The sequence below is a fragment of the Aquila chrysaetos genome, chromosome 10 (genome assembly GCF_900496995.4).
Source record: "Aquila chrysaetos chrysaetos chromosome 10, bAquChr1.4, whole genome shotgun sequence".
In the NCBI taxonomy this organism is placed as follows: Eukaryota; Metazoa; Chordata; class Aves; order Accipitriformes; family Accipitridae; genus Aquila; species Aquila chrysaetos.
This window is the reverse complement of record NC_044013.1, coordinates 6,025,409-6,049,724: the sequence shown is the minus strand read 5'-3', so window position 1 is coordinate 6,049,724 and position 24,316 is coordinate 6,025,409. Positions and strand designations below refer to the sequence as shown.

The following is a 24,316-nucleotide window of genomic DNA, read 5'->3' as shown; positions in this document are numbered from 1 at the left end:
ACTGATGATAAATGTCTTTGTGAGACAGTATATGCTAAAGCCCATAAATGAAAATTCTGTTTACTTAACCCAGTGGTGGTAACATACGGGTGGAATCAACACCTTTTGGAAATTGTACCTATGTTAATTTTCTCTTTGAGTTGTACATAGCAGTAGAGTATGCATATCTTTTTATTGCTGGAAAGAACCCACTTGAATTATGCTCTTACTTGATTGCTATTTTGGTGGTATTTTGCTAGTCTCTTCCAATTGTCAGATCATGGCGATTGTTCCTCTTAATGAATTGAGAAAGCTTTATTTGCTAGGACTTGAAATTTCCAATGAGTAATGCTCCAATAATTACAGTGTAATTAGAGGCTGTAGTAAAAATTACTTTCAGATTATCCTGGAAGTTCCCATTGTAATACTGAACTCTTGCATATACCTTAGGTTCTACAAGCTAAAGGAATGAGCATTGGAAATTGTGTAGCTGGAAAGCTCTAGCGTGGACAGTCATTGCATCTCAGAGTGCACATTTCTACCCCAGTAATTCTTTTTTCTGTTGCCTTGTAGGTTGTCAAGATATTGCGGATGAATTCAGAGCACAAGAAATTGATGGACAAGCTCTCCTCTTGTTGAAGGAGGATCACCTTATGAGTGCAATGAATATTAAGCTTGGACCTGCATTGAAAATCTGTGCACGTATCAATTCATTGAAAGAGTCGTAGGGGGTGAACATGAAGGTTTAAACAAGTTTCTCAGTGACAGAACCGACAGTAATATGCCAACACCTTCACTGTGGCATGAGTGTTACTGTGATGTTTTGTTAAATATATGGGGGTTTCCCCACATAAAGACTTAAAAATGTTCCTTTGATTATACCAGGTAGTCTTCTGTAGTTTCCAACGATTAATAGATTCATGGTAAAGCCTGAGTAATACTTAGAGTTGAAGTGGGAGTTCATGGAAGAACATGAAGTGAAATATGCTGTGATAGGTTAAATATTCCCCAACGTGACCTTATCTTGTAAGTTTAAGATTAACACCCCAGCACCCACCCCAATCTAAATACCATTTCAATTGTGTTGCTGTATTCTAAAAGATTTTTTCCCACATACACAGCAGTTTTTGGACTGAAATAACAGAAGTGTCCACAGACCCTGTGGAAGCACTAATAACAGTAAAATGCTATGCATTTAGTTGTGCTCTCTGATTTTCAAAATTAGTCTTGAGCAAATTGTTTGTAAGGGGTAGGTTGGCAGCCAGTTTTCCTTGTGTAGGCTTATTAGCCTCATCTCTGCCACTGTAGTATTTTCCTGAAGTCTGGAAATACTATAAACCATGTAGACGTCTCATCAAAACCCTTGTCATCAGGCTACTGAAATGCAATGGCATGACACTCTTGCCAGAGGTAACTGAAGCACATGTTACTTTACTCTTTGTATGCTGCTATGCACTAAGAGGGCATTAAGTTGTTAGGTTTGTAGTTTTGCATGCTGCTAGTTAAACTAGACCAGCAGTTCTCAAATGGGGGTTGAGAGTGGATCCTGAGGAGGCATGAGAACACTCAGGGTTCAGGTTCCTGAATTCCTAGGCGTGAGGGGCTGAAAACTGCAGCCAGAACTAGCTCATGTGAAGACAAGTGTACTTTAAAGACTGGAGGTGGAAAAGGGATAGCATAGCTCAGATGCTCTTTTTCTTGATACCTCTTCTAACTTGTCTTTCCCTGTAGTACATTCCCATTGCCTCACTGGAAGCTTCCAAGCACCTTTTATTTGTCCACTGGCTAGCATGAGCTGGGCTTGCAGTAGTCTGAGGAAGGAGCACGGTGAGTTGCTCGATGAGGTCCCTTCGGAGCTCGGTATAGGAGTGGCTGCTGCTGCGATGAGGGAGCCTGGAGCTGCAGGTCAGCAGGAGGAGTGCCACCAGTAGGCAACTCTGGGAGAAATCTCCAGGGGTTCCGCTTTGTCCCTCTGGCAGGAGATACTGACTTGCATCCTGCAGACCCAGGCGGTGGGATTTTAGTGTCTCCCTCCGTCTTCCCTCACTTGCACTCTGTGCAGAACAAGTATGAGTTTCCCCAGTTACTGACACTGTCAGAAGCTGCTTGGGCTCTGAGGCAGCAGCGCCTTCTCAGCCTTTGCTTCCCCATCACCTGTGTATGGATGTTCATGGATGTATTTCGTACCGTCTATTCCTTCCCTTTGCAGCTCCACTCCCCTTATGTACAGACCTAGGTCCCTAAGTTCTTGTATAGGGAAAGAAGGGCACGTGTGCCGATACAGTCGTTGTGTATATTTGAATTAATTATGTGTATGTGTCTGCAAATAATGTATTTTGTATTTTATGCAAATTAATGCATAATATATGATTGTGTAGGGAGATACCCAGGGGGACTGTAAAGTATTTCTGAAAAGAAGAGGAACTGATCTCAAGTTTGAGAACTGCTGACCTAGATCAAAAGGAGTCAATGCACATACACTGGCTGAAAGGAAGGTTTATGACAGGTAGATAAATATGTACATTATTTAACTGATGACCTTAAAGAGTAAATTGGGATTACAGAAAAATCTGTGCTTCATTTTCCTTTAATTAGACTATTGCTTTGTTTCTACTAACTGACTTTCTACCATTATCTTCCAGAGATCAACATTAGAATCATTGTTTTTAATTACAACTGTTTGAGCTTACTAATAGCAGATGTTATTAATATTTTTATTAACCACTGAAGCTCCAAGTTAGGACAACCCATTGCTGTTATGTGCTAGCATGTGGTGAGAGCCCTTATCCAAATGGCACCAAAGGCTTTAGAGAATTAATTGATGTCTGGGTTCATTTTGGAGGGAAGTTGCTAAGCACTTTCTAATTGGTTTTTTCTGTCTTCAGTTACTGTTGTAAAATAAACTTCTTAGTTGAAGGTTCAAAGTTTGGCAATGTTAATTTGAAAGATATTCAAATGATGGAGACAGTATGTTCCCATTTGTAGTATTTCTGTAAGATACACCGTGTAGCATATCTGTAACATATGTTCTAAAGAGTACGTTCTGTTTTGATGAGCTAATTGAAGACTAAAGATATCTTAGATATTTATCCTTTGGCTTTTGTCTTAAAGTTCTATTATTTTTATACGAAAATTTCACTGGCTAATTTTTAATCTGTCTTCTGATTGTACTGTTCTTTGGCAATGTAAAAAGTAGCTATACGTAAATGTGATTTGATAATGGCTTAAGGCATATTTGAAAACGTGGACTTAGGAGTCTTATTAGACCTGCAGTTAATCACAGTAGTGTTACATGCACGAGAATTTCACGGCCGTTTTAATTTTGCTTTGTTAGACAGCTTTCAGAAGACCTTCTACAGCTAGTGTTTATATAGGACTCGGACATAATCACTGACAGATGCCAGGAGCGCAGAGTAGACCTGATTAATGCACGTCTGTTCTGGTTGTTCTGGTACACTACGTTTTCTGTGGTTTTGGGAGAGCCACAGATAGTGAGTTATGCTTTAAACATTCATGAAAGCAGCAACTAAGAATGTGGGCCTTATGCAGATTGAAAGTTTTTTCTCCTTCACTGATTTTGGCATTAAGCAGGAACTTAAAAGCAGACACAGCTATACTAACCTATACTGATAGAAGTGCACATGTATTGGGGTGTTTGCCAGTATAGCTGTGTCAATAAAATCAGTTTTAAAAAAAATCACACCTGTATGTGAAAGTAGGCTGGAAAACTTCCAAGTGCAACTGAAGTCTACTTCAGAAGCTTTTGAATTTACTCAAAAAGCAGTATAATATGTAGAGTAATATTCCTCCAGAACCATTTTACATACCAGTTGCTTTTTTCTGTTCAGATCGGTGAGGTTTTCCCAGGATCATACTACCATTTCCCATAGCTTTCCCCACAAATTCAGCTAGACCCTCCTGCAAAAGAGAAACTATTGCAGATTTTAATTGACTATTTTTTCACACTTGCTCTCACTCAATGTGTGTACAAGAAATCCTTTTCATTAGCTTTATTTCCTGGAGTTTTGTTTTCTGTATTCAGACTGCTGCTGTTGTGGGCTACATCTCATGGTAATCCCTGCAATATTTCAATTCCTATAGAAAGGAATAGAGGATGCCATGGGATCTTAGCTCAAAAGGGAGATATGTTGGATGGCTTTTTCCCTTCCTTTTTCTCCACTAGTCTCCATCCTACCCTACTCCTTAATGCAAACTGCCGCATTACCTCAGGGCAAAACCCTTTTGCTGAGCAATGGGCTGAAGGTGACTGTCAAGATTTCTTCCAATAGAATTACAACTATTACTCAGCTTCAGAATTTATTTGGGGTTTTAAAGAAATGCACCTGAACGATCAAAATGGGTATGCAGACTCCCCTGCTTAATCTGGCTCCTATCACTCGGCAACCCTGCTTTGCGGCAGAAACAGAGAACTCCAGCAAGGAAGCCTGGCCATCTCCACTCACTAAAGTGCTCTGGAAGCTCGAGGCTGCTCCTTGTTCAAAAACAAGCATTGCCAATGAATTGCTAACTTCACCTAGCCAGCCCATACTGCCTCACATTTCGCACACTTGTAAGACTTTATCACCTTGCTTATGTAGAAAATAGACAATAACCATCTTGTCAAGTTAAACTGCTAGTTGTCTTGGATCACCAGAGAATATTTGAAGGGTTTTTAAACAGACTGCATGGTAAATCCATTATTTACCCATTAATCCATCATATTTTTTTCCAGAAATGAAGTTCTTGATGGGGGGTAAAACCTTTGCTATATTTGTGTCAATGAGATATCTCAAATAGAAGGTTTATGCCCTGCAAGCATCCATTTCCTCATTTCTTTCCTGTGAAAGCAGGGGTTTTCCCCTTAACTTCTTTTTGGACAAATCACAAGTGGGAATCCAGCCTTCTGGATAGAACAGATGGAGTCCATCGTAACTGCAGATGTGGCAGCAAGAGGAAAGGAAAGGGATAAAACACATATTTGAGCAGGTTTACGATAGCTGTTGCATCACTTCCTTATCTTGATCTTAGCTGTAAGAAAATGTTCAGGTATAAAACCATTTCTTAACTGTAGTTTGAATGGAAGTTTATGTAGTGAGACTTTGCTGGGTGTAGTGTGTCTCTGTCTGGCATACCAGTTAAAACTAATGCCTATTCCAGATGACTATTCTCATTTTAATATCACAATATCAATGCAGAAACTTACAGCTCAATAGCTTAAGAAATTTCTTACACATTGACAAATGTATACCTCTAAGTGATCAGAGAATTTGATGACAGCTGTATTGAGTCCTGGTTTTGTGAATAATTAGACATCCACATAATTTATAAGATGAGTACTTCTGATTCTGTTGAGACTATTCATATTAAAATTAAGCATGTGTATAAAAGCTTGCAGGGTTATTTTCTTACCAGTATTGCATAGAGATGTCCTGTTAGCATATCTTTAGATATACAGTTGTCACTCATTAACCAGACTTTTACTCATCAGTTGTTCTAGGCTGCAGATAATGACTCTGCAAAAGAGTCAATCTAGGATACTTTTTTTTAACATTTACCCAAATTACTTTATTAGAGATGGAGAGCAGCTAACATTTTAAAGTATTTTGGTTTAAATATACTGTTTCTGTTGTGTGCTGAGTGGAACAGGAATGAACAGAGCTATAAATGCATAATTTCAGTGTAAGGTGTTAATAATTGCTCATAGTGAATTAATTTTTAAGTCACTCTTGCACAGTGAGCTGTAGTTTCAGACAGGAAATATTGTGAGGAGAAAGAAATTTAAATTCATTTAATGCTTAGTTCATTTAAACTAAGCCTAAATTAAGTTCATTTTAAAGGGATTTGCCTTTATTCATGAGAATTTATTTAGACCCTATCGCTTCTCTGTAGTTACATCCACTGGATGGCTTTGCAGATAGTGGCATTTAAAAAAGAGATGTACAGATAAGTGCCTGCTGTGTAGATGCTGTGTCTACTTTTTCAAAAAGCTGTCCCTAATGTAGTCTGAGCTGATGGACAGCCTGTACCCTGCAGTCAGAGCCTGGGACGTAGGCTGATTACAAAAGCAGTTAGCACATGTTACCCTAATCCATATGAATCAGCCTGATTTGTTTTTAGCATCTTCATAACTTCGGAGGAGGTCTATCAAGTGCCGTTTCCTTTTCCATATAGATTTCTAAATGTGCTTTTTGCCCTGTTGGGTGTCAGCTGTGTTGGCTGGAGCATTTTGTGTCCTGAGTCTCATGCTCAGCATTTCCACATGTATTCAAGACCCCCATCCTAAGCTGCTGCGTAGGTTTGTGTAACCTCTATGTTAAAACTTATACACACCTGCTCATTCACTTGAAGGTTGTGTGTATTATTTACTGATCTCTTATAGCTAAGTGGAAGGAAAAAACAAAATTCAAAGATGTGAATATGCTTGTAACTGAAGGTATGTAGTAAGCTGATAGTCTAGATTTTGTAACCATTGATCTAACTTTTCCGAAGCACGGTTCTGGGAGCGTGACGGATGTGAACAGATTTCAGGTTAAAAACTCTTAAACTTCCAGCAGGTATTAGCTTCCTGCTGAATTATCCAAAATGACTGTGTACAGTAAGGAGCTAGAAAAAGGAGATCTAAAGAGATTTTTTCCATCTAGAAAGAATTATAATTTGAGCACAATTGTGCATTCTTAAAACAGTGATCATAAAAATCGTTTTAAGTGCAATACATAACACTTAAGGAACATTTTAATTGTGTGTGAAAAGCACTGTGTTGTTACGCGGGATTGTTGGAAGGCTTATAGTGTTGTTCATAGGTACTAAATCAGGGTATCCTTGCTGATTATGGGATTAGGCTAGAAGCACAAATATAATTTACTCATGAGGCATATCTGCTTTGCAGGTGAAGTCTGGTGGGAAGACTCATGTTGTCCTCCACTACCTGGCCAGTGTACTGGCAGCCAGGATGTTGCCATCCTCTGGCAGCTTTTTGCAAAGTCGGTGTGAAAGAACCACGAGATATTCTGCACACCCAACTTCCTTTTTAAGTAATCTTTGTGTTACAGTGTTAGCAAACCAGTACTGATCAGGAAAGATGTGTGTAAAGAATGAAGGGTTTTATTAATGAGTGCCAAATACTTCTATTTAGAGTTGAAAATACATAGAATATCTCATTAAAACCAATGTTGATTTTTAAGGGATTCTTTATATGAGGAAAGTACAGAAGTTTCTCATAAAGGGTTAACACTTTAGCCGCTGTTACCATTAATATCAAATAATCCTATAAGAATTAAAGACTGTAAAGTATTTGAATGGTGTAAGGCCATTAGTTGCTGGCACAGCACAAGAAGTAATGTACAGAGTTGTCTGTAGTTCTTACCGTTTCAGATATGGGCACCTTCCTAGCATAGCTTCTCTCCTCTTTCTGTCTGGCAGTGAAACTGTAATCTTGTTGTACAGAGTAATGGTTTATGGTGATATGGCTGGACTCAAGGGTCAGCTTTAGGACTTCCCAGAAGCACCAGATAAAAGAAAACACACAGAGGAAGAGACTTAGTTGTTAGGAGTGTCATAGGATGAAGATTACAACTGGTATCTCCCTCCATAAAAAGTCAAGGATAAAAGTGGGCTTACAAAGAGAGCTACCATTAATGTACTTTAAAATAGTTACACAGCAGGCTCAGACGCCACAGTTGGATGCCATGTGGAGACCTGCGGTGCCACTATTACCTACTCCGTGGCTGTAGTGACAGCCTGAAGGCTGATGCTCTTTGGCTCTTTTCCCCAAAGAGTACGGAAGAACGAATTTGATAGTAATACAGTGATGTAACATCAGTACATTAATATTTGCTTTGGCTGCACGTTGTGGCTTCCCTGTAAAAAATAAAATTTTAAAAACTTAAAACAGCTTTAGAAGCACTGCAGCAACTATGGGAATTCTGCCATGTCAGGGCAGGTGGGGTTGTGTAAACTTTAATTATGGGTTGAGAAGCTGAACCACACTGATAAATAAAACACAGCAGCAGCCTTACCCAACTTCTTGCAGTTCTGGTTTTGTAGACATTAATGAATCAGAAGGGTGAGACCAACCACACAGAACAGAAGCATCTGAAATGTATGTTCCTGAAAATAACTTTGCCTTCATCTGGTGTTAAATGAATTTTAAATTAGGAATTTTCCCTCGCCTGCTGAGTCTGTAGGGATTAGTTATTTCATGATCTTCTGAAATGCCTGGTGCATTACTATATTTGAGATATTTGCTGGTTTTTAAATGGAATTAGGTTTTGTAAATATTTTGTCAACCCCATTTCAGTGGGTATCCAGTTTATATAAAACCTGAAGAAATGCTGTGTCAAAAAACTGTGTTTAGACATGGTTTATCCTATAGCATCTCAAGTGCTAAGTAACAGCAATTACAATTTGAGAGGGCAGGGAGTGATTGCTTAAGATTGTTTTTCACATTAATATTGTACGTGCTTCCCTGCTTTTAACACAGAAATAGAATTTCCTCCAAATACGTTTTCCAGCATAAAAGATGAAATAATTTGTGGTGCCAAACACTTCAAACTATGTTGCTAAGCATTGCCTCCTCTTATTGCACTAGTTTTAAAATTCAGTTTTTGATCATTTACTGTCCTTTTGATGGCCTTTTTAACAGATTTTTTCCCCAAACCATTTTCTACTGCTTAAAAATGCTCATGTCCTTTTGATTACATCACTGAAACCTCAAAGAAGTTTACCACAGACTGTGGGTGAAGTAATAAATCAGAATGATAATTGGACTTTGGTATATTGCAGAAATATAAGATTAATATATGATTGAGATGTGATTGTGTATTCTTGCGGAGTAATATACTGGAATATTCTTTTATAAGAAATTTTAACCCATGTAGGATTAAATTCTGCAATTAAATCTATGTCTATAATTGATATATAATGTAAATTATAACCCCATAATTAAATTTTACAATTGAAGAGCACACAGGGAACTATGTAAAAATATGATCTTCACTTTGTGAATAATTTTTTTTAAAAAGCACTTTCCTATTACCAACTAGCATGTGAATGAATTTTAGATTCTCTCATTTGTTACAATCTGTAGAAGTGAAATTTCTTTAATCTGTCTGTTAATGGGTAAATTCATCATACAAATGCTGAAACAAAGCACCTTATACTATGCTGCTTAAACTTGCTTGTAATTGCACCTTTTGTTATCTGCAGATTTTTCTTAATGAGTATTCTTGTGTGGTATCATTGTTCCCTGTAGGTCTGGGTGAATGATTAACCAACCTACAGCATCATTTACTTATAGAGTTTCTATTTCAATACAACATTGTATTGTGAGTTCAGTGCTTCAGAAATAAATGCTACTTCCATTTGTCTGCTTTGGTTGTGTATCATTTATTTCTCTTCTACAAAATTAAAGCAAGACCTTCATAAAACTGTAAGAATTTGAAAATTAAGAGAGTATTTTCACTAGAAGCCTGACTAATTCTTCCCCTACTGAAGCAGTCCCACTTCAAGTTTAACTATTTTAATTTTAAAGTCATTTTGGCTTCAAAATAAATTATGTTTTAATTTAAGCCATTCTTTGACTTTGGGCATGTATTTATGTATAGCAACCGACCTTGCTGCTTATTGCTCTGACTGTAATTATTTAATTTTTAATATGTACATATATACATTAGAGGAGCAGTAGCAAAGAAATAATGAGACATCACCACCTTTCCTGTAGCTGTGGAAGTTGCACATCTTGCACTATTTTTGTACTATGTAAACAAAGTTTATATTTCTGTAGGAGTTGTAGTTTTACATTAACTAAACCAATTCATTTCTCATTAAACAAACAACCCTTAACTTAAATCAAACTGACAAGATGTCACACTTTAACAAGAAAATACACTTCAAAAAATTGCAGAAGTTTTTTGAACCTTTGACAGTAGTTTAACACATGTACATAACTGATAAAAAGGCTCCAGCTTTGAAAAAGACTTTATTGCATTTTGTACTATAAAACCTGAGATCATTTCCATTTAAAGCAAGTGTAAAATTCGAGTAATAAACATAAGGTTTAACTGAAAACTTGATTTTGGAAGTAGTGGTCTTTTCTTAAACCCGTACTTTCAAGTTAAATTCTCTGAACTGGCAGGTGCTTACTGCCCACTGGAACCCGGTGTGGAAGTGCACAGTGTCCCACAGGCTGGTGCAATATTCATTACAATATTGGTGGACGCTGGACTTTTTTCCATGGGTTGTAGCTCTTTTCCTTGTATTTCCTTGAGATGTTTCCTTGTATTATCTGTAAGGACATGGTCACAGAACGTCAGAGTACACACTTCTGTCGCACAGCACTTATTTGCAGTCTTTTTCAGTCAGCAGCTCATTAACAGATTACAATTACTGTGCCTGGTTTATCAGCTGGCTCTGTGTTTTCATTGTTAAATGGCATAAAGCAGAATTTCCAGCTGACAAATGGATCTGTAGACCACATCTCCTCTGTCAATTCAACATCGTGGCATCGACACCAGTATGCTACCGCAATGAGAAAGCTGTTGATGAAGTACAGCCAGGGGACGTTCATCTCCATGTAGGCTGGAATCTGAGCACCAACAAACAAAATGATAATTTGAAGAAGAACAAAAGGTGCCCAAGTGCCAAGAAAACAGAGGAGGAGTCTGGTCAGGAGCTGCCACTTAAAGCAAGTGCTGTTGTTGTTGGACACATAGGAGAACATCAGAACAGGCTGATCGGCAAAGGAAACCACCCTGACAGACAGCAGCATGGCTATAAGCTCCTTCCGACAAGCCAGGAGAGCTGTGCCTATGAGCAGCACCATGGCACACGAGACCGAGTAGCTCTGCACGCTGGCATAGAGAGGACACTGATAAGGAGAAAAACGGTTCTGAATTTCTAGTTCTTCATAGGTAGCGGGAACTTTCAGAATACAAAAAAACCCTGAAATCCATATAACAGCCACAGCAAATACATAAAGTAATCTTTGACCTCTTCTAGGAAATTGAGAGGTTTGTGCTATAGTCATGTAATAATCCAGACCAGCCACAAGATACACCGGGTAATGCAAAATACCATAGGTAAGAGAAATAATCTGCGTGAACAGGCAAATGTGGTACTTTGTAAATCGCAGACCCCAGAGTGCAAAGTCCTCAAAATAGAAAATGAAGGATATACTCATCAGCAGTGTGAAATCAAGAAGTGCCAGCGAAACACAGAAGTATCCCATAAAACTAACTTTCACGTTTTTTTGCTTAACTTGCAACATGAAGAAATCAAGGAACGCTTTTCCGAGCATAATCAGGAGCAACATGCAGCTGATTTCAAGAGGTTGGTTGACCTGGGTGTAGTGGTACTGACCAGAACAATTTTCACAGAGTATGGCAGCCATCCTCCAATGGTGACAACCAGCAAAATCAGTATCGCTGGGCACAGTGCTTCATCTCTGAAAAGAAAAAAAAAAGTTTGTAAAAATTTATTTCTGCGTACCTCTACTAATTAGTGAATTCTCCATCACAGCAGCTACCAAATTTAGATCTGATTTTTCCAGGCTCCTTAATTAAGACTAAATAGCTTCACTAACACATCATTAAATTGTCCAGAAGTGCCTAAATTTTATGTTCTTTGAATTACATTCTTGAGAGTTTAAAGGTCAACATAGACCTTATAAGGTACTTTTCTAGCTACTGTCCTAAGGAAGGGTTTAGGAAATAAGGCTGACTGCGTTCCTTTCCCTTAGAAAGCATGGGGGTCTTTCTGTCCAGCTGGGCAGAGGGATGGATGTTTCAGAGCCTCTACATATTTTGAAGAAATTAGACAACCACATAGGACAGAAATCATACAAGACACAGGAGATGTTACAGCATGGCCTTACAGTTCATTATGCTCATAGAATCTATGTGGAATTGAGACTGCAGAAATATCCTGAAAGCAGAAAAAGCATCAACCCAACTCATGCTTTTTCAGTGCTAAAATCCTGGAACTCTGAGGCAATAGAAAGCACACAGGTTTCATTAGCTGATCGGGCTTTTTTGTTCATCCTTCAGCAATGTAAGTACTACAATGATAGACAGCTCAGAACAGCTGGTTTTTCCCCTTGGACTTGTGTAAGTTTCCTTAGGATAGCTCTTTTCTGTGTTAATTCCTAAGGAAAAGGAACACAGGATGGCTTCGTGTATGTCAGCAAGACGTATCAGACAAAGTTGTACGTGCTTTCTTCTCTCTTCCCTGAAGAAGCAGGACGGTGTCAGCATTCTCAGCAACAGCAGAGAAAAGCTGAGAAGCAAGGCAGCTGTAAAAAAGAACTGCTGCTTCGGATCTCTGTTAACAGTGATTCACTTGTATCTAAATAGATGCCTACATTTTATTACCAGCTTGCCAGAGTTAGTGAACATTTGAGTTAGTGTCTCCTGAAAAGCAGACTAGGAACAACCAGAAGTACTCGGCGGTACAAGTGGAGACGTATCTGCTGAACTCGGTTACGAGCCTACCTGGGCTTGCCGCTTCACTCTTCATCCGCACGAGTACATGTCATCCTCTGAAACGCAACACGTTTTACCGTACAACTCCGAACAGCCTTCCGTGTGTCTTTTGTCTTCATCTGCTGGATGCTGCACTTGCGCGCGCAGAACGGAGGAAACCTGCACGCAAAACCGGGTCACGCTACGTGAGCGACCGCTCCGTCTGTGTGACTGCAAGGCGAACTCACCTGTACGCACGTTAGGCCTTTCCTCTCCTGTGCCGAGGCCGGGGCAGGGCAGCAGAGGCGGGAACAGCGCTCATCCTGCGGGCACGCAGGGGACTGGTGTCCGCCGCCCCCCCCCCGCACAGGCTTTCCCCGGGGGCCCTCAGGACCTCCACGTCCCTCGTCCCCGAGGAGTGCTCCTCCACCCCGGTCCTCCCCACCTCCGGGGGGTTTCTCTTCTTCCCTGCAGCGCTCCGGTCCCCCGCCGGGCTGAGGGAGGCGGCGGTGGCCGCAGGGAGGCGCGGGGGGGGGGTGCTGGCGGTGACGGGACGCGACGACTCTGAGGCGAAGCCCGGGCTGGGAGCTGGCTCCCGCCCTGCGTTCCCGCCCGGGCCGTCCCCCCTCCTCCCCCAGGAACCCACCTGCTGCGGCTCGCCGCCCCTCCGCGCTCCTCCTCGGCGTGTGCTGCGGGGAACCTTCCCCGGCCTCCCCCCCGCCGCTCCGCGCCGCGCCGCCGCGGCCACCTCAGGCGGCGGCCATCTCCGCCCCTCCGCATCGCACGGGGACCCGGGCGGGGTGGGGAAGGGAAGGGCTCGGCTCGGCTCGGCTCGCCGCCCTGCCCTACCCTACCCTACCCTTCCCGCCCCTCACCGGGCCGAGCCGAGCCCGGCCGGTCCGGCGGCTCGGCGCCCGGCAGTTTCCCGCCGACCCCGGGGCGCCTCAGCCGCCCAGCCCCGGCCCTTCCTCACGGCGGGCGGGCGTGCCGCGGACCGCGGCGAGGGGCTGGTGTCGAGGGAAACGCAAACCGCCTTGAGGAAGAGGGTTAAATGTGTTTAATCCCTCCCTCCGCACACGCTCGCCGTGACTGAGGGAGGTGAAACGGCTCCGGGCGCGGGAGGTGAACGCCTGTCGCTACCTGAGCGGCGAGGGCAGAGCAGAGCGGCCCTCCTGCGGCCGCCCAAATCATGATAGACGTGGCGGAGAAACATTTTCTGCTCTAAATGTCTGACGTGTGTGGGGCAAAAAAAAAAAAAAAAAAAAGGGGTAGCAGGGCGATGGCGGGGCGCTGAGGGGCCTTCAGCGGGTGTCGGCGAGAGCCCGGGCCCTCAGGGCTGGATGGTGATGGCGTGTGGCAGCGACCGGGAGACGCTTCGTCCACGAAGACTCGTGCTCACACACGGCGTGTCTTCACCCACCCGCGTCGGCTTTGCTTTGGGACTCGACCCTGATGGTCGCCGACGGCGCGTCTTCACCCACCCACGTCGGCTTTGCTTTGGGACTCGGCCCTGTTGGTCGCCGGTTTCACCCAGCCGGAGTTAAGTCCCAAGGAGCGGGGATGCTGATCCCCTCCCAGAGGTGTCCCTGAAAGCACCCAGCGGAATTCGGAAGAAGGAAATTCTGTTTCTTTTCTGCTCTGGCAGCTGGAAGGACTCTCGGTGCGTGCTGTGTGGGTGTTTGCCGTCCCTGCAGCCTGGCAGCGGATCTCCTGTCCCCGTCCATGGAGCCTTCCGTGGGGAACTGCGTGGGTCACCGTGGGGCACGATCGCCCGTGAAATGCCCTGGCCTTGTGGGCTTCCACATGCACGTCACCCGCCCCGTACTGAACGCAGTATGCCTCTAAAGATGTGACAAACCGCCTTTTTGCAGCGTATCTCTCTGCTTTTACCATGGATTCGGACATCAAATAGATCTGAGTGTTGCAGAAGTCAGCCAATGGTGTATTTGCAACACAGTTCCAATTTTTAACATCACGTAATGGTTTTATACAACACCTCTGGTTTTGAAATACAACACGGAATTGTACAAACCCCTCAATACTGGATATTTATTCTCTTCCACAGGGCAACTTAATATTTAACTGGCAACTACATTCTGGTAATGATATAGTTAAAGGGCTATACAGTAAATATTAAGGAATATTTTACTGTGACTGTTATCTTGGCAAAAAGATTTTTTACAAATGGCTCTCTCAATTCTATCCTCTTTAGAGATTCTTAACAATTAAGAAGAGTTTAGGGGAGAGGTTAGGGAATACCCATTATTTGTTTTAAGATAATGATGAATTAAAGTAGATTATCCTGAAAGTATATATAAAAACTTCTAAATGAGTTGGGTTTTTGGCTTGGCCATCCTCTAGCAGTCTACTTAATAGAATTTAAAAATTCACAGTAACAGCTTTTCATCTCTTCCAGATCAAAGTACTGATTTAGTTTTCCATTTGTTGTTTTAATTTCCATCTACCAACACATGTGGGATAGGAGCACATCCCACTGCAAGAATGGCTTGCTGAGGGACCTGAGCTGTGCTCCTCAAGTTAATTAGCAGTGGTTTCCTGATCGCTGCATGTATGCAATATAGCTGTAACACTATGACATAATGTGTTTATGGGCTTCTGTGGCAAGGTTTTGGTAGTGGGGGGGGTTACAGGGGTGGCTTCTGTGAGAAGCTGCTAGAAGCTTCCCCTGTGTCTGACAGAGCCAAAACCAGCTGGCTCCAAGATGGACCTGCCACTGGCCAAGGCTGAGCCCATCAGTGACAGGGTTAGTGTCTCTGGGAGAATGTATTTAAGAAGGGGAAAAAAAACACCTGCACAAATGCAGCTGGAAAGAGTAGTGAGAACATGTGAGAGAAACAACCCTGCAGACCCCCAGGTCAGTGCAGAAGGAGGGGGAGGAGGTGCTCCAGGCGCCGGAGCAGAGATTCCCCTGCAGCCCGTGGGGAAGACCACGGTGAGGCAGGCTGTCCCCCTGCAGCCCAGGGAGGTCCACGGGGGAGCAGATCTCCACCTGCAGCCCGGGGAGGACCTCACGCCAGAGCAGGGGGATGCCCGAAGGAGGCTGGGACCCTGTGGGAAGCCCGCGCTGGAGCAGGTTTGCTGGCAGGACTCGTGACCCCGCGGGGGACCCACGCTGGAGCAGGCTGTGCCTGAAGGACTGCAGCCCGGGGGAGGGACCCACGCTGGAGCAGGGGAAGAGTGTGATGAGTCCTGCCCCTGAAGAGGATGAAGCGGCAGAGATAACGTGTGATGAACTGACCCCAATCCCCATTCCCCCTCACCCTGCGCTGCTGGGGGGGGGTAGGTAGAGAATCCGGGAGTGAAGCTGTGCCTGGGAAGGAGAGAGGGGTGGGGGGAAGGTGTTTTAAGATTTGGTTTTACTTCTCATTACCCTACTCTGGTTGATTGGCAATAAATTAAGTTAATTTTCCCCAAGTTGAGTCTGTTTTGCCCGTGACGGTAATTGGTTGAGTGATCTCTCCTGTCCTTGTCTCGACCCACAAGCCCTTTGTTATATTTTCTCTCCCCTGTCCAGCTCAGGGGGGGATGATAGAACGCCTTTGGTGGGCACCTGGCATCCAGCCAGGGTTAATCCACCACACATCTTTATTTTTTCCCTTTATGCTTTTGGTAATTCAGGGCTAAATCTAATGAAAGGCTTGGAAGCCTGTGAGTTCGATGCTGCAGCACCTGCCTTGTGCTGAACAGTCCAGAGCCCAGTACTGCCGCTCCTCTGCCTCCATGGGATGCTAGTCCAAACTCGTTTACTGAGCAGTAGCTGCTAGTGTGAGTCTCTAGATGATCTGGGAACAGGTAGCATCTAACGTCCTGCCTTTCTCAAAAATGAGGCACTGGCAGGAATAAATGACATCTTTTAGATGCTTCCTGCAGGTGGGACCGCTGGAGGAATTTAGGCAGAACACCTGATTTCTGGGACCTAATGAGGGGAGCTAAACCTTTGGGAGCTTTTGGATTTGTTGCAGGTTACTCAGTTTAACCTGTCTTTTGTTGGGTCTAAACTTCCTTTGTTGATCATAGACCAGCTACATTTTTAGCATGTCTAGTGTCTGTTGGGAGGGAAACATTTTTTATCATCTTTCTTGCAGGGTAGGTTGTAAATCCGTGTTTGATCTGTCTGTGTGTACAAAAGTATCAAGTGGCTGGTAGGACCTCTTCCTCTCTAGAATTAAATTCAGAGGCAAGTAGAGCTTTTTATTTTTGCCCCTTTTTTTTTTTTCCTTCCATGGTTCATCTCAAGGATTAAATAACTTCAGGGAAAAAAAAGCTTGGGTTTTTTTTTTTTTTTTTGTGGAAAAACAAGGTGATCAATATTATGTTCCAAAAAAATGTGAGAGCTTAATGTAATCTCAAGCAGCATTCACACTGGCAATATTTACTTATCCAAACAGTACTCTACTAGGACCGTTGCACAAATTGCAATATGGTAAGAAAATGTTTATACCTGAGATGGGTAGTAAAGCAGCAAAAATTATTTTCCTAGTGGTAGCTGATGAATTGTTTAGATGGTATCTTTCTGATGTTTTTGTTTGTTTCTGATCATGTCTGTCTTTATGACTGTAGAAATTACTGTACTGGCCTATGCCGGGAGATACCTGGATGGTGGAAATGAGCAACCAGGAGGGGATGGGGACAGTTCAGACATTTTTTTCTTCTGATAAAAATCCTAGTGAGCGTGTGACCTCCAGAGTATGCAGCACAGTATGTCAGCTCCGTGCTCAGTGAGCCTTCCGAGCGGGCTCCTCAGCGAGGCCCGCAGGAGCACTGTGCTGCCCGGATTACATCCTGAGTTAACGTTGGGACTACTTCTTAGCTTCCCTTTCCCTCCACCAAGGCCCTCTGTGGTGCTTGTTTGAAAGTTTGCTTATTACTCACCGATTACTGTCAAGTGATTGTATTCTGCTCATGAATACTACATTACATCTTCCTGTTTTTCAGAGAAATGATGATGCAAGACGGGATGCTGTGGAAATCAAATGCATTGCTTAGTGTTGGCAGGTCCTTCTCACTGTGTTATGGGCAGCTTACACTCAGTCATGAATAAGGTCAGGCTCTTCTTTAGCATCGGCTCAATTTGCAACTTCACAGGAAAACTTGCAGGTACTTGACAAATACCATACTCTGTAAATAATGATTAAAGAGGCTGCATTTATATTCATGTGCAGCTATAGAAACGTTTAAGAAATTACTTTATATTTGCACGCAGGCAGCTGTGTGTGAAAATAAGACAGGAGACTGCCTCCTCCAGGAGGAGAGTACCTGCAGTAGTACAGCAAATCTCTTGCAAAAGCCATCTGTGTATTCTTCAGATGATCGTGTTGTGTTTCTATGTCTGCTGGAGTCGCAAGATACTTGCGTAGATGCTTCCTTCCTTCTTCAAGACTGTTTCCTGCTGCTGGTTGCTCATATTTTGGGTTCTGTTGTGGAACTTAACTGTAAAGGTAGGATTTTAGGACAAAGGGAAAAGGAACAAGAAAAAAAAAAAAACCAAACAAACTAATTTCAAATCTAACTTGATCAGTTTCTGAAAGAAAGAGAGTGACTGAACAAAGTTAGTGTCCTCACAGAACAGGGATTGATCTCTACCCTCTCCTCCCTTCTGTGAGGGAGCTCAGCACTGCAGCCCCACCGTTCACTGCGCCTTCTGAAGTCACTTAGAAAAGACCCGTGGGGAATAGTAGAGTTTCTGCATGTTGCTTCTACTTCATCCTCAGTGCTGCCTGATTTAGGGCCAGGAGGTTTCCTTCAGACAGGGGTAGGTGTAGATAATGAACACAACTTCTTTACCATCATGTGAAGGAGTGTAGGGTGTGCTTCCTATCTAGTTAGAACCGAATCTTTGCTTTTCCCCAGTTCTTCCTGTCTGGGATGTGTTGTGCTTCAGAAGCTGGTTGCCATCTGCCCCTTTATTCAGTTGGGCAGAAGGAAAAAATTTAAACCTCACCTTTGTGCATTTCAAGACATCTTATGTTGACCTCTTGGACACGTCAAGCCATGTGGGAGCAAGACAGGGAGATCACATGTATATTTATGCATTTTGATGTCACGTGGGGCAAAGCTATACACTGAAAAGTGAACTCCTGAAAAAATTGTTATGAAAAATCAATATCCTGAGCAGCAAGGAGATGGGTGTGACTTGGTTTGGAGAAAAATGGACATAACAGCCGTAAGCAGAGCTGGCAGTGGACCGTGGTGAGTGCAGAATGTCGTCTCTGGAATGTATTTGTACGTGGAGATAAGTGCCAATCTGATACAGCCTTTCCTGGATATGCCTTTAACCGGGTGTCGCCTAGCAGAGCATGTTTAATGCCCTATTAGATTTTATGCCTTGTCAGCACAGGATTAGCAACTGGAGTTTTGCAATGGCTGATGAGCAAGCGGTTGTGGAGTTGCTGTTCCTGAAAGGCTGCATGTCTCAGAAAAACAGTATGGTGTTTATGAGGATTTTAAATTTTTTTTAAAAATGTTTTACTAATAAAATATTTAACTAATGAACTATTTAACTAACTTTATTTTTGAAAGAAGAAAATGCTTGGTCAGTGTCCCATTTACAAGATGTTTTCATTTACTTTTCAGGAATCTTTTAAAAGCACAAACAATGCACATTTGGATCTTGATTTGAACCATTTGAGGTGCTCATCTTAAAAGTAACAGGTTTGTTCTTAGGAAGTTCTTGTTGAGAAGAAACTCTAATTATTTCCACAGTAATTTTAATTCGAAGGCATCTTGTTATAGAATTCTAACTCTGCTTATTCAGAGAAAATCTAGTAAATGCAGTACATAGTTGATGCCAGCCTTGATGCATTTTTCAGTAGTAGTGTTTCCTTGGTTTGTGTAACTGCAGCGTGCTTTTGCTGTACAAGGTGTAACCTTTCCCGGTGCTCACGATGACACTGCAGTCTTTTTTTTTTTTTTTTGGCTTGTCTTTGACACAAAGAATTTTTCAGGGAATTAGAAGAAAGATGGGAAGATCAAGGCTCAGAAAACTACATTATATGAACCAGTAATTTATAAAGCCCAACTCATGGCTTGCTGGTCACTGTGACAAGAAACTAAAATTGTTAAGACTGAAGCCAACATGGAGTGCAAGATATGATCCTACTCATTATGTTGCTCACAGACAACAAGACATAGTAATCTTCTGTAACCTTTTAGTATATTGCTACCTCCCAGTAGACTTCAATTTTAAACAAATTCTGTAGTGGCACTTTCATTTAAAAGGAAGCTAAAAAGGGGGGAAATGTGATTTCAATCCCACCCTAAATATGAAGAATTCAAAACTATTTCTTCTGATTCCCAACAAACATTCTTTCTTAATTATTGGTTGAAGACTCATATGCCAGAAAGAGAAAAAAAGAATTTACTGCTAAGGCTAGTGAGAGTCGCTCAAGACTCCTCTCTGTGTTTCATTTATTGGCTAGTAAAGGTAAACTGCAAGAGTGTCTCGTAAGCACCTGCATCCTTTACTGGATCCAGGCTACAGAGTACTTTCAGGGATCATAAGCTTAGCCTTTGCCCTGTTTGGTTTCTGTTTCACATGATGAGGATTAATGGCGGTTACCACCTGTAGAGAATATTTTGACCTTTATCTAAAGCACGATCAGTGTTTACCGAGTACTGTTAGCTCTTTCTTTACTTTAACTTGCATTGAAACCATTTGCGTAGTGCTATTACTAATTCCTCTCTCAAAAGTCTTTTATCATAAAACAATTATTTTTCTGAGTGATCATTATTTTCACATAAAAAAAAATACACATGGCAAAACGAATGCCTACTGTGTCAGCCAGTAAGTAATGGACTTTTTGTGGACACAATCAGGAAATGTGCCTTTTGTTTTCCTGCACCTGTTGCTGTATTACAAATAAAAAATCACCCAATGTTTTATTAAATAAAATGAGAAGCCCTGATGAAATTGTACCAGCCATTACCAGGAAGTCTATTGAAAACATTCAGCAGCTGCTTCTGTCTCAGTTCATTGACACTGATAGGATTGTTTTGTCCTTCTCCTTAGGCTCTAAGTGAGAAAGCTACAGTGCCATGTTGGCGTACAGCAGAGCCTTGGACCATTTCACACCACTCTAACTCCCTTTGAAATATTTGATCAGAACCAGTATCAAATCATGCTCAACAGTTAAGCACCTATGACTTGTAGAAGTTTGTTAGAAGTCAGTGTCCTGGGTCTTACAGCTAAGTGTTTTGCAAACACCAGTTTATATATCCTTACAGCACAGTGGTAAAGCAGGCAAAGATCTACTGTATTATTCCGATTTTATAGAGAGGGATTGATCAGAGAGGTTAAGAATCAAATCAGTCAACCCTTCTTTTGAGACGAAATACCTAGGCAGCCTGAGGAATCTTCTGGAGTGAGCTGGGGGTCAGCCTTGTTCAATATAGTTAAATATCACCACTCCTTCTCTAAAGGTCCCTAACAGAATTGATCTCTCTGTCCCTTCTGTATTTAAAAGTCAATACATCTATCACATAGCTGTGCTGGCAAGGAGGTGGAGACTCTTCCACGGAACAGACTGTAGTTCCTAGCAAGAGTTGCCTAATTTAAAAGAAAAGATGACCCTAGCAATAATCTCCATGCTAAATGCTGAGCAGTAGATCTTACATTAAAACTGCTAAGAAGTTGCATCATAACCGCTTTGGATATTGGAACATGTTTGATAAAAGACTTTCTGGTAGAAATAGCATAATAAAGAATTTTGTTCAAACTTGCATGATTCAAACATTTCTAGGTTTGGTCTTCAAAATGTATGAGAAGTAGTCAGATGAAATGTCAGCCAAGCAGTAAATGATAGAGCCCTCCCTTCCACAGCAGCTAGGGCAGGAATAGCTACGCCTGTGGGCAGAAGGCACAGTACGAGGAGGCGCAGTCCCTGAGCATCTCCTGCTGGAGCGTTCCTTTCTGACCACAGAGCGTGAGCAGAAGAATTACCACTGGAGTCCGACTCCTGTCCTGTTTTTTGTGATGTTACGAATTTGTGAATCTACTCTGGATTTATCCCAGTGCAACTCCATGAAGAATTTCGACTCAAATATAAGGCAGGCAGGCAAATACAAGCTTTCTAGAACTCAAAGAAATAACATGTATAGACTCTTCCTATCTGAAAAGTTGATCTGAAATTATATGCTGCAATGTGCCTCAAGCAGTTGTTGGTGAATGGCTTTGGCATCCCCGGTCTGGCCTGCCATGAATAAAGTCAAGACAGGGACACCACTCGCTCTTCGGGTCCTGGATCTGCTCCACTTTGCTTTATTTCACAACCAGTCTTCTTGAGCGGGTCCTACTGGTGTTTTCAGCCACCTTGAGATGGCCTGTCTGTCCTTCTCTCTTCAAGCACTAACCTGAGGAGGAGTGAAAGAGGGAAGGGAATTTGGATGTTAAAAGGACTCAGCTCTCCCTTAATAAGTAAGTTAAGGCCAGAGCATCTCTCATGGGGTGCTTAAGGGCCAGCACCGTTTTAAAATCACCAATTGTTGCCATTGGATCCATGCATTAGGATTCTGCACCTCTCTGCCTTACAGACTCAACGCCTCCCTGGTGCCAGTATCAAAACCTTCCTAGCGCCTGGAGCCAAAGCCGTGAGCTCCTTCAGCCCGGCTGGCCCGGGAACGGGCGCGTGCCGCGTGTGCCCCAGGGCTCGCGCGGATGTCAAAGGCAGGACGTAGCGGTACTTGAAAAATCCTGTCTTTTACCCCAAGCTAATGGCAGCGCATAGCAACGTGGGGCACCTAGATCGGAGTAAGGTGGATTTGGGGGACAGGGAAGAGGGGAAGGACACATCCCTGTTGTTACAAACAGCTAGGCTGTGGCATCTACAGTCAGGCCCACAGGGACCAAAAGCTCGTTTAGGCTCTGGGACACCCCCTGACGGGGAAGGCAGTCTTCTGTCCTCACTGTGGCATCTCCAGGGAGGAAAACAGTACGTACTGATACTTAACTCTTGCACAGGGGTCTTTCCTCAGGCTGGTATTTAGGTGTATTTTATTTTGTAAATTGCTTAGGTTTGCGGCTGGAGTATATAAATTGCGGCGTGGGGATAGCAAGGGGTAAGCAGCTCCGCAAATGCACAAGGGAGGAAAAGGGCAGGGCACAACAGCAAGGCGGATGAAAAGGGTTCACTCTGTAAACAGCTCACTTGAACTGAATCTGCCAACAGACCCAAGAGGGATTCTGACGGGGACTTCCAACTGCTGCCGGTACAACAACGGCAGCGGGAAGAGGATGTTTTTTTGTTGCCCAGTGCTTTTGATGCCAGCTGTGAGGTTTGAGCGTCACTTTGCTGTCATTGTGACCCTTTTAGAAAAGCGTTAAATGCTCAGAGGAGCTGCAGAGCAACCCTGCAAGGCTCTCGCTGCTTAGTGCCGCAGAGAGAACCGCAGGTGGTTGCAAGAAGGAAAAGAAGGGGCTAAGCCAGGCAGCTATATTTTCCACACTTCTACATTTAATGTTTACATTGTCTACATTGAATGTTTACATAAGGCAGGTGCTTCTGTCAGCCTTTCTCCTGATCTAACAAAAGGCAGGCAAGTCCTGGTTAAAGTATAATTCAAGAGTTAACTGAGGAACTGAGACATGCCCCATTTTTCTTTATCTGCCCTTCATGCTGTGTGGTGCTCTATGAACTCCATCCAGTACTGATTTCAAACAGAAACTAAAACAGGCCTAAATGAGCAATGTGTATATACATATATTCTATAAAATATATGTATTAAAAAAAATAAATCAGAAAAATCCGCTATATGATATATAGCAGGTGAAAGTAAATGTTCCCCTTGAGCAGCTGCTACAAAGGTACTTTGCTATCAGAAAATTGCTTATCATCACAGATACAAGCATCCCCACCAGCACTCTAACATTTCTACAGATAAAGAAATACGCGAGTTTGTCAAAGAATAATTTTTAATTATTTCTTAATTGCTAGAGAAAGATCTGCCTTTGTTTAAGCACACCGTAACACCACAAGTGAGCTGAGGTTGTATCCACACCAGAGCAGAGCACACTTGGGTGTGACACCTCCGCTAAATACTGATCTGCATTAAATACTCATTTGTGTTTTACCAGTAATTCTTTAGTTCCAAAAAGTTAGGAATAATCATATTTTCTTGCAAAGAAAAATAATCAGAAATTTATATTGGGTATATAAAACACTGGAATACCAGTAAGACCACTATAAAATTTTATTGCAGGAATGACATTTTAGTAACTAGTTATTTCAGTAACTTTCCACTAAATATATGTATGTATATACTTGTTTCCCTAAGGTCACCCTCTGGAAATTAAAAGTCAAAATTTGTAAGAAGAACTTTGAAACACCTGATACGAAAGTGGCCTGTTAACTAACTCAACATGGCCAAGTACCTTTGTGATTTTTCTCTCCTTGGACTGGAAGCGTTTGTCAGGATACCGTTAAGTCCACTCACAATTTTACTATTATTGGCACATTGTAATCGCTTCTGTCATTATCTCATTCCAAAATAATTCTGAAGTATTTGGGGAATATTTGTAGAAAATGCTAGATTACAGGAACGGGTCACAGAGTCCCTTCCTTAACCACAGAACAGCTCTGACAAGATCTCTTTCTTCACACTACTTCAGACAATTCAGTTGTTCACTGCAGATCAAGAGTTTAAGGCCAATTCAATTTCTACAGCTGTGTGAGCCTGGAACTCTATTAAGGCGACAGTACAAATTTTCGGTAGTTAATTCTGAGATCCAGACACTTGTCCCCAGGCCACAGGTGGATAGCGCTGGCGTATCGCCCACATCCACTTAACAGGAAGCAGACGGCAACATCACTAAGTATTTATTATTTGACCATTTAAACTTTATTTTCTCAGCAAGGCCCTCAAGACGT

The 24,316-nt window shown here is 42.4% G+C and overlaps 2 protein-coding genes across 13 annotated transcripts in view; one reads left to right on the top strand and one right to left on the bottom strand.

Annotated features, from left to right (window-relative positions):
- PHC3 (polyhomeotic homolog 3) overlaps positions 1–9,342 on the top strand; it is a 39,923-nt gene extending 30,581 nt beyond the window's left edge. For 5 of the 9 annotated variants that reach the window (XM_030028469.2, XM_041127006.1, XM_041127004.1 and 2 more), the window contains one exon: positions 553–9,342. In XM_030028469.2, coding sequence (XP_029884329.1) covers positions 553–707 — 155 coding nt within the window. In that variant the 3' untranslated portion in view covers positions 708–9,342. The remainder of the gene's footprint in view (positions 1–552) is intronic. The other 4 variants (XR_005933487.1, XR_003925427.2, XR_003925426.2 and 1 more) reach the window with 2 other exon arrangements.
- A 594-nt stretch (positions 9,343–9,936) lies between these two features.
- GPR160 (G protein-coupled receptor 160) lies at positions 9,937–13,589 on the bottom strand. Of its 4 annotated transcripts, XM_030028480.2 has the most exons (4): positions 13,081–13,538; positions 12,683–12,757; positions 12,465–12,614; positions 9,937–11,419 (listed from the first exon to the last, which is right to left on the bottom strand). In XM_030028480.2, the coding sequence occupies exon 4, from the start codon at positions 11,363–11,365 to the stop codon at positions 10,346–10,348; it is 1,020 nt and encodes a 339-aa protein (XP_029884340.1). In that variant the 5' UTR covers positions 11,366–11,419; positions 12,465–12,614; positions 12,683–12,757; positions 13,081–13,538; the 3' UTR covers positions 9,937–10,345. The 4 variants fall into 4 exon arrangements, with proteins under 4 accessions (XP_029884340.1, XP_040982945.1, XP_029884341.1 ...); XM_041127011.1 differs by lacking the exons at positions 12,465–12,614; positions 13,081–13,538 and adding an exon at positions 13,575–13,589; XM_030028481.2 differs by lacking the exon at positions 12,465–12,614.
- Positions 13,590–24,316: the final 10,727 nt, after the last annotated feature.

Excerpts from the sequence above, each read along its gene's own strand:
- GPR160 (XM_041127011.1), bottom strand. The coding sequence starts at position 11,365 with ATGGCTGCCATACTCTGTGAAAATTGTTCTGGTCAGTACCACTACACC.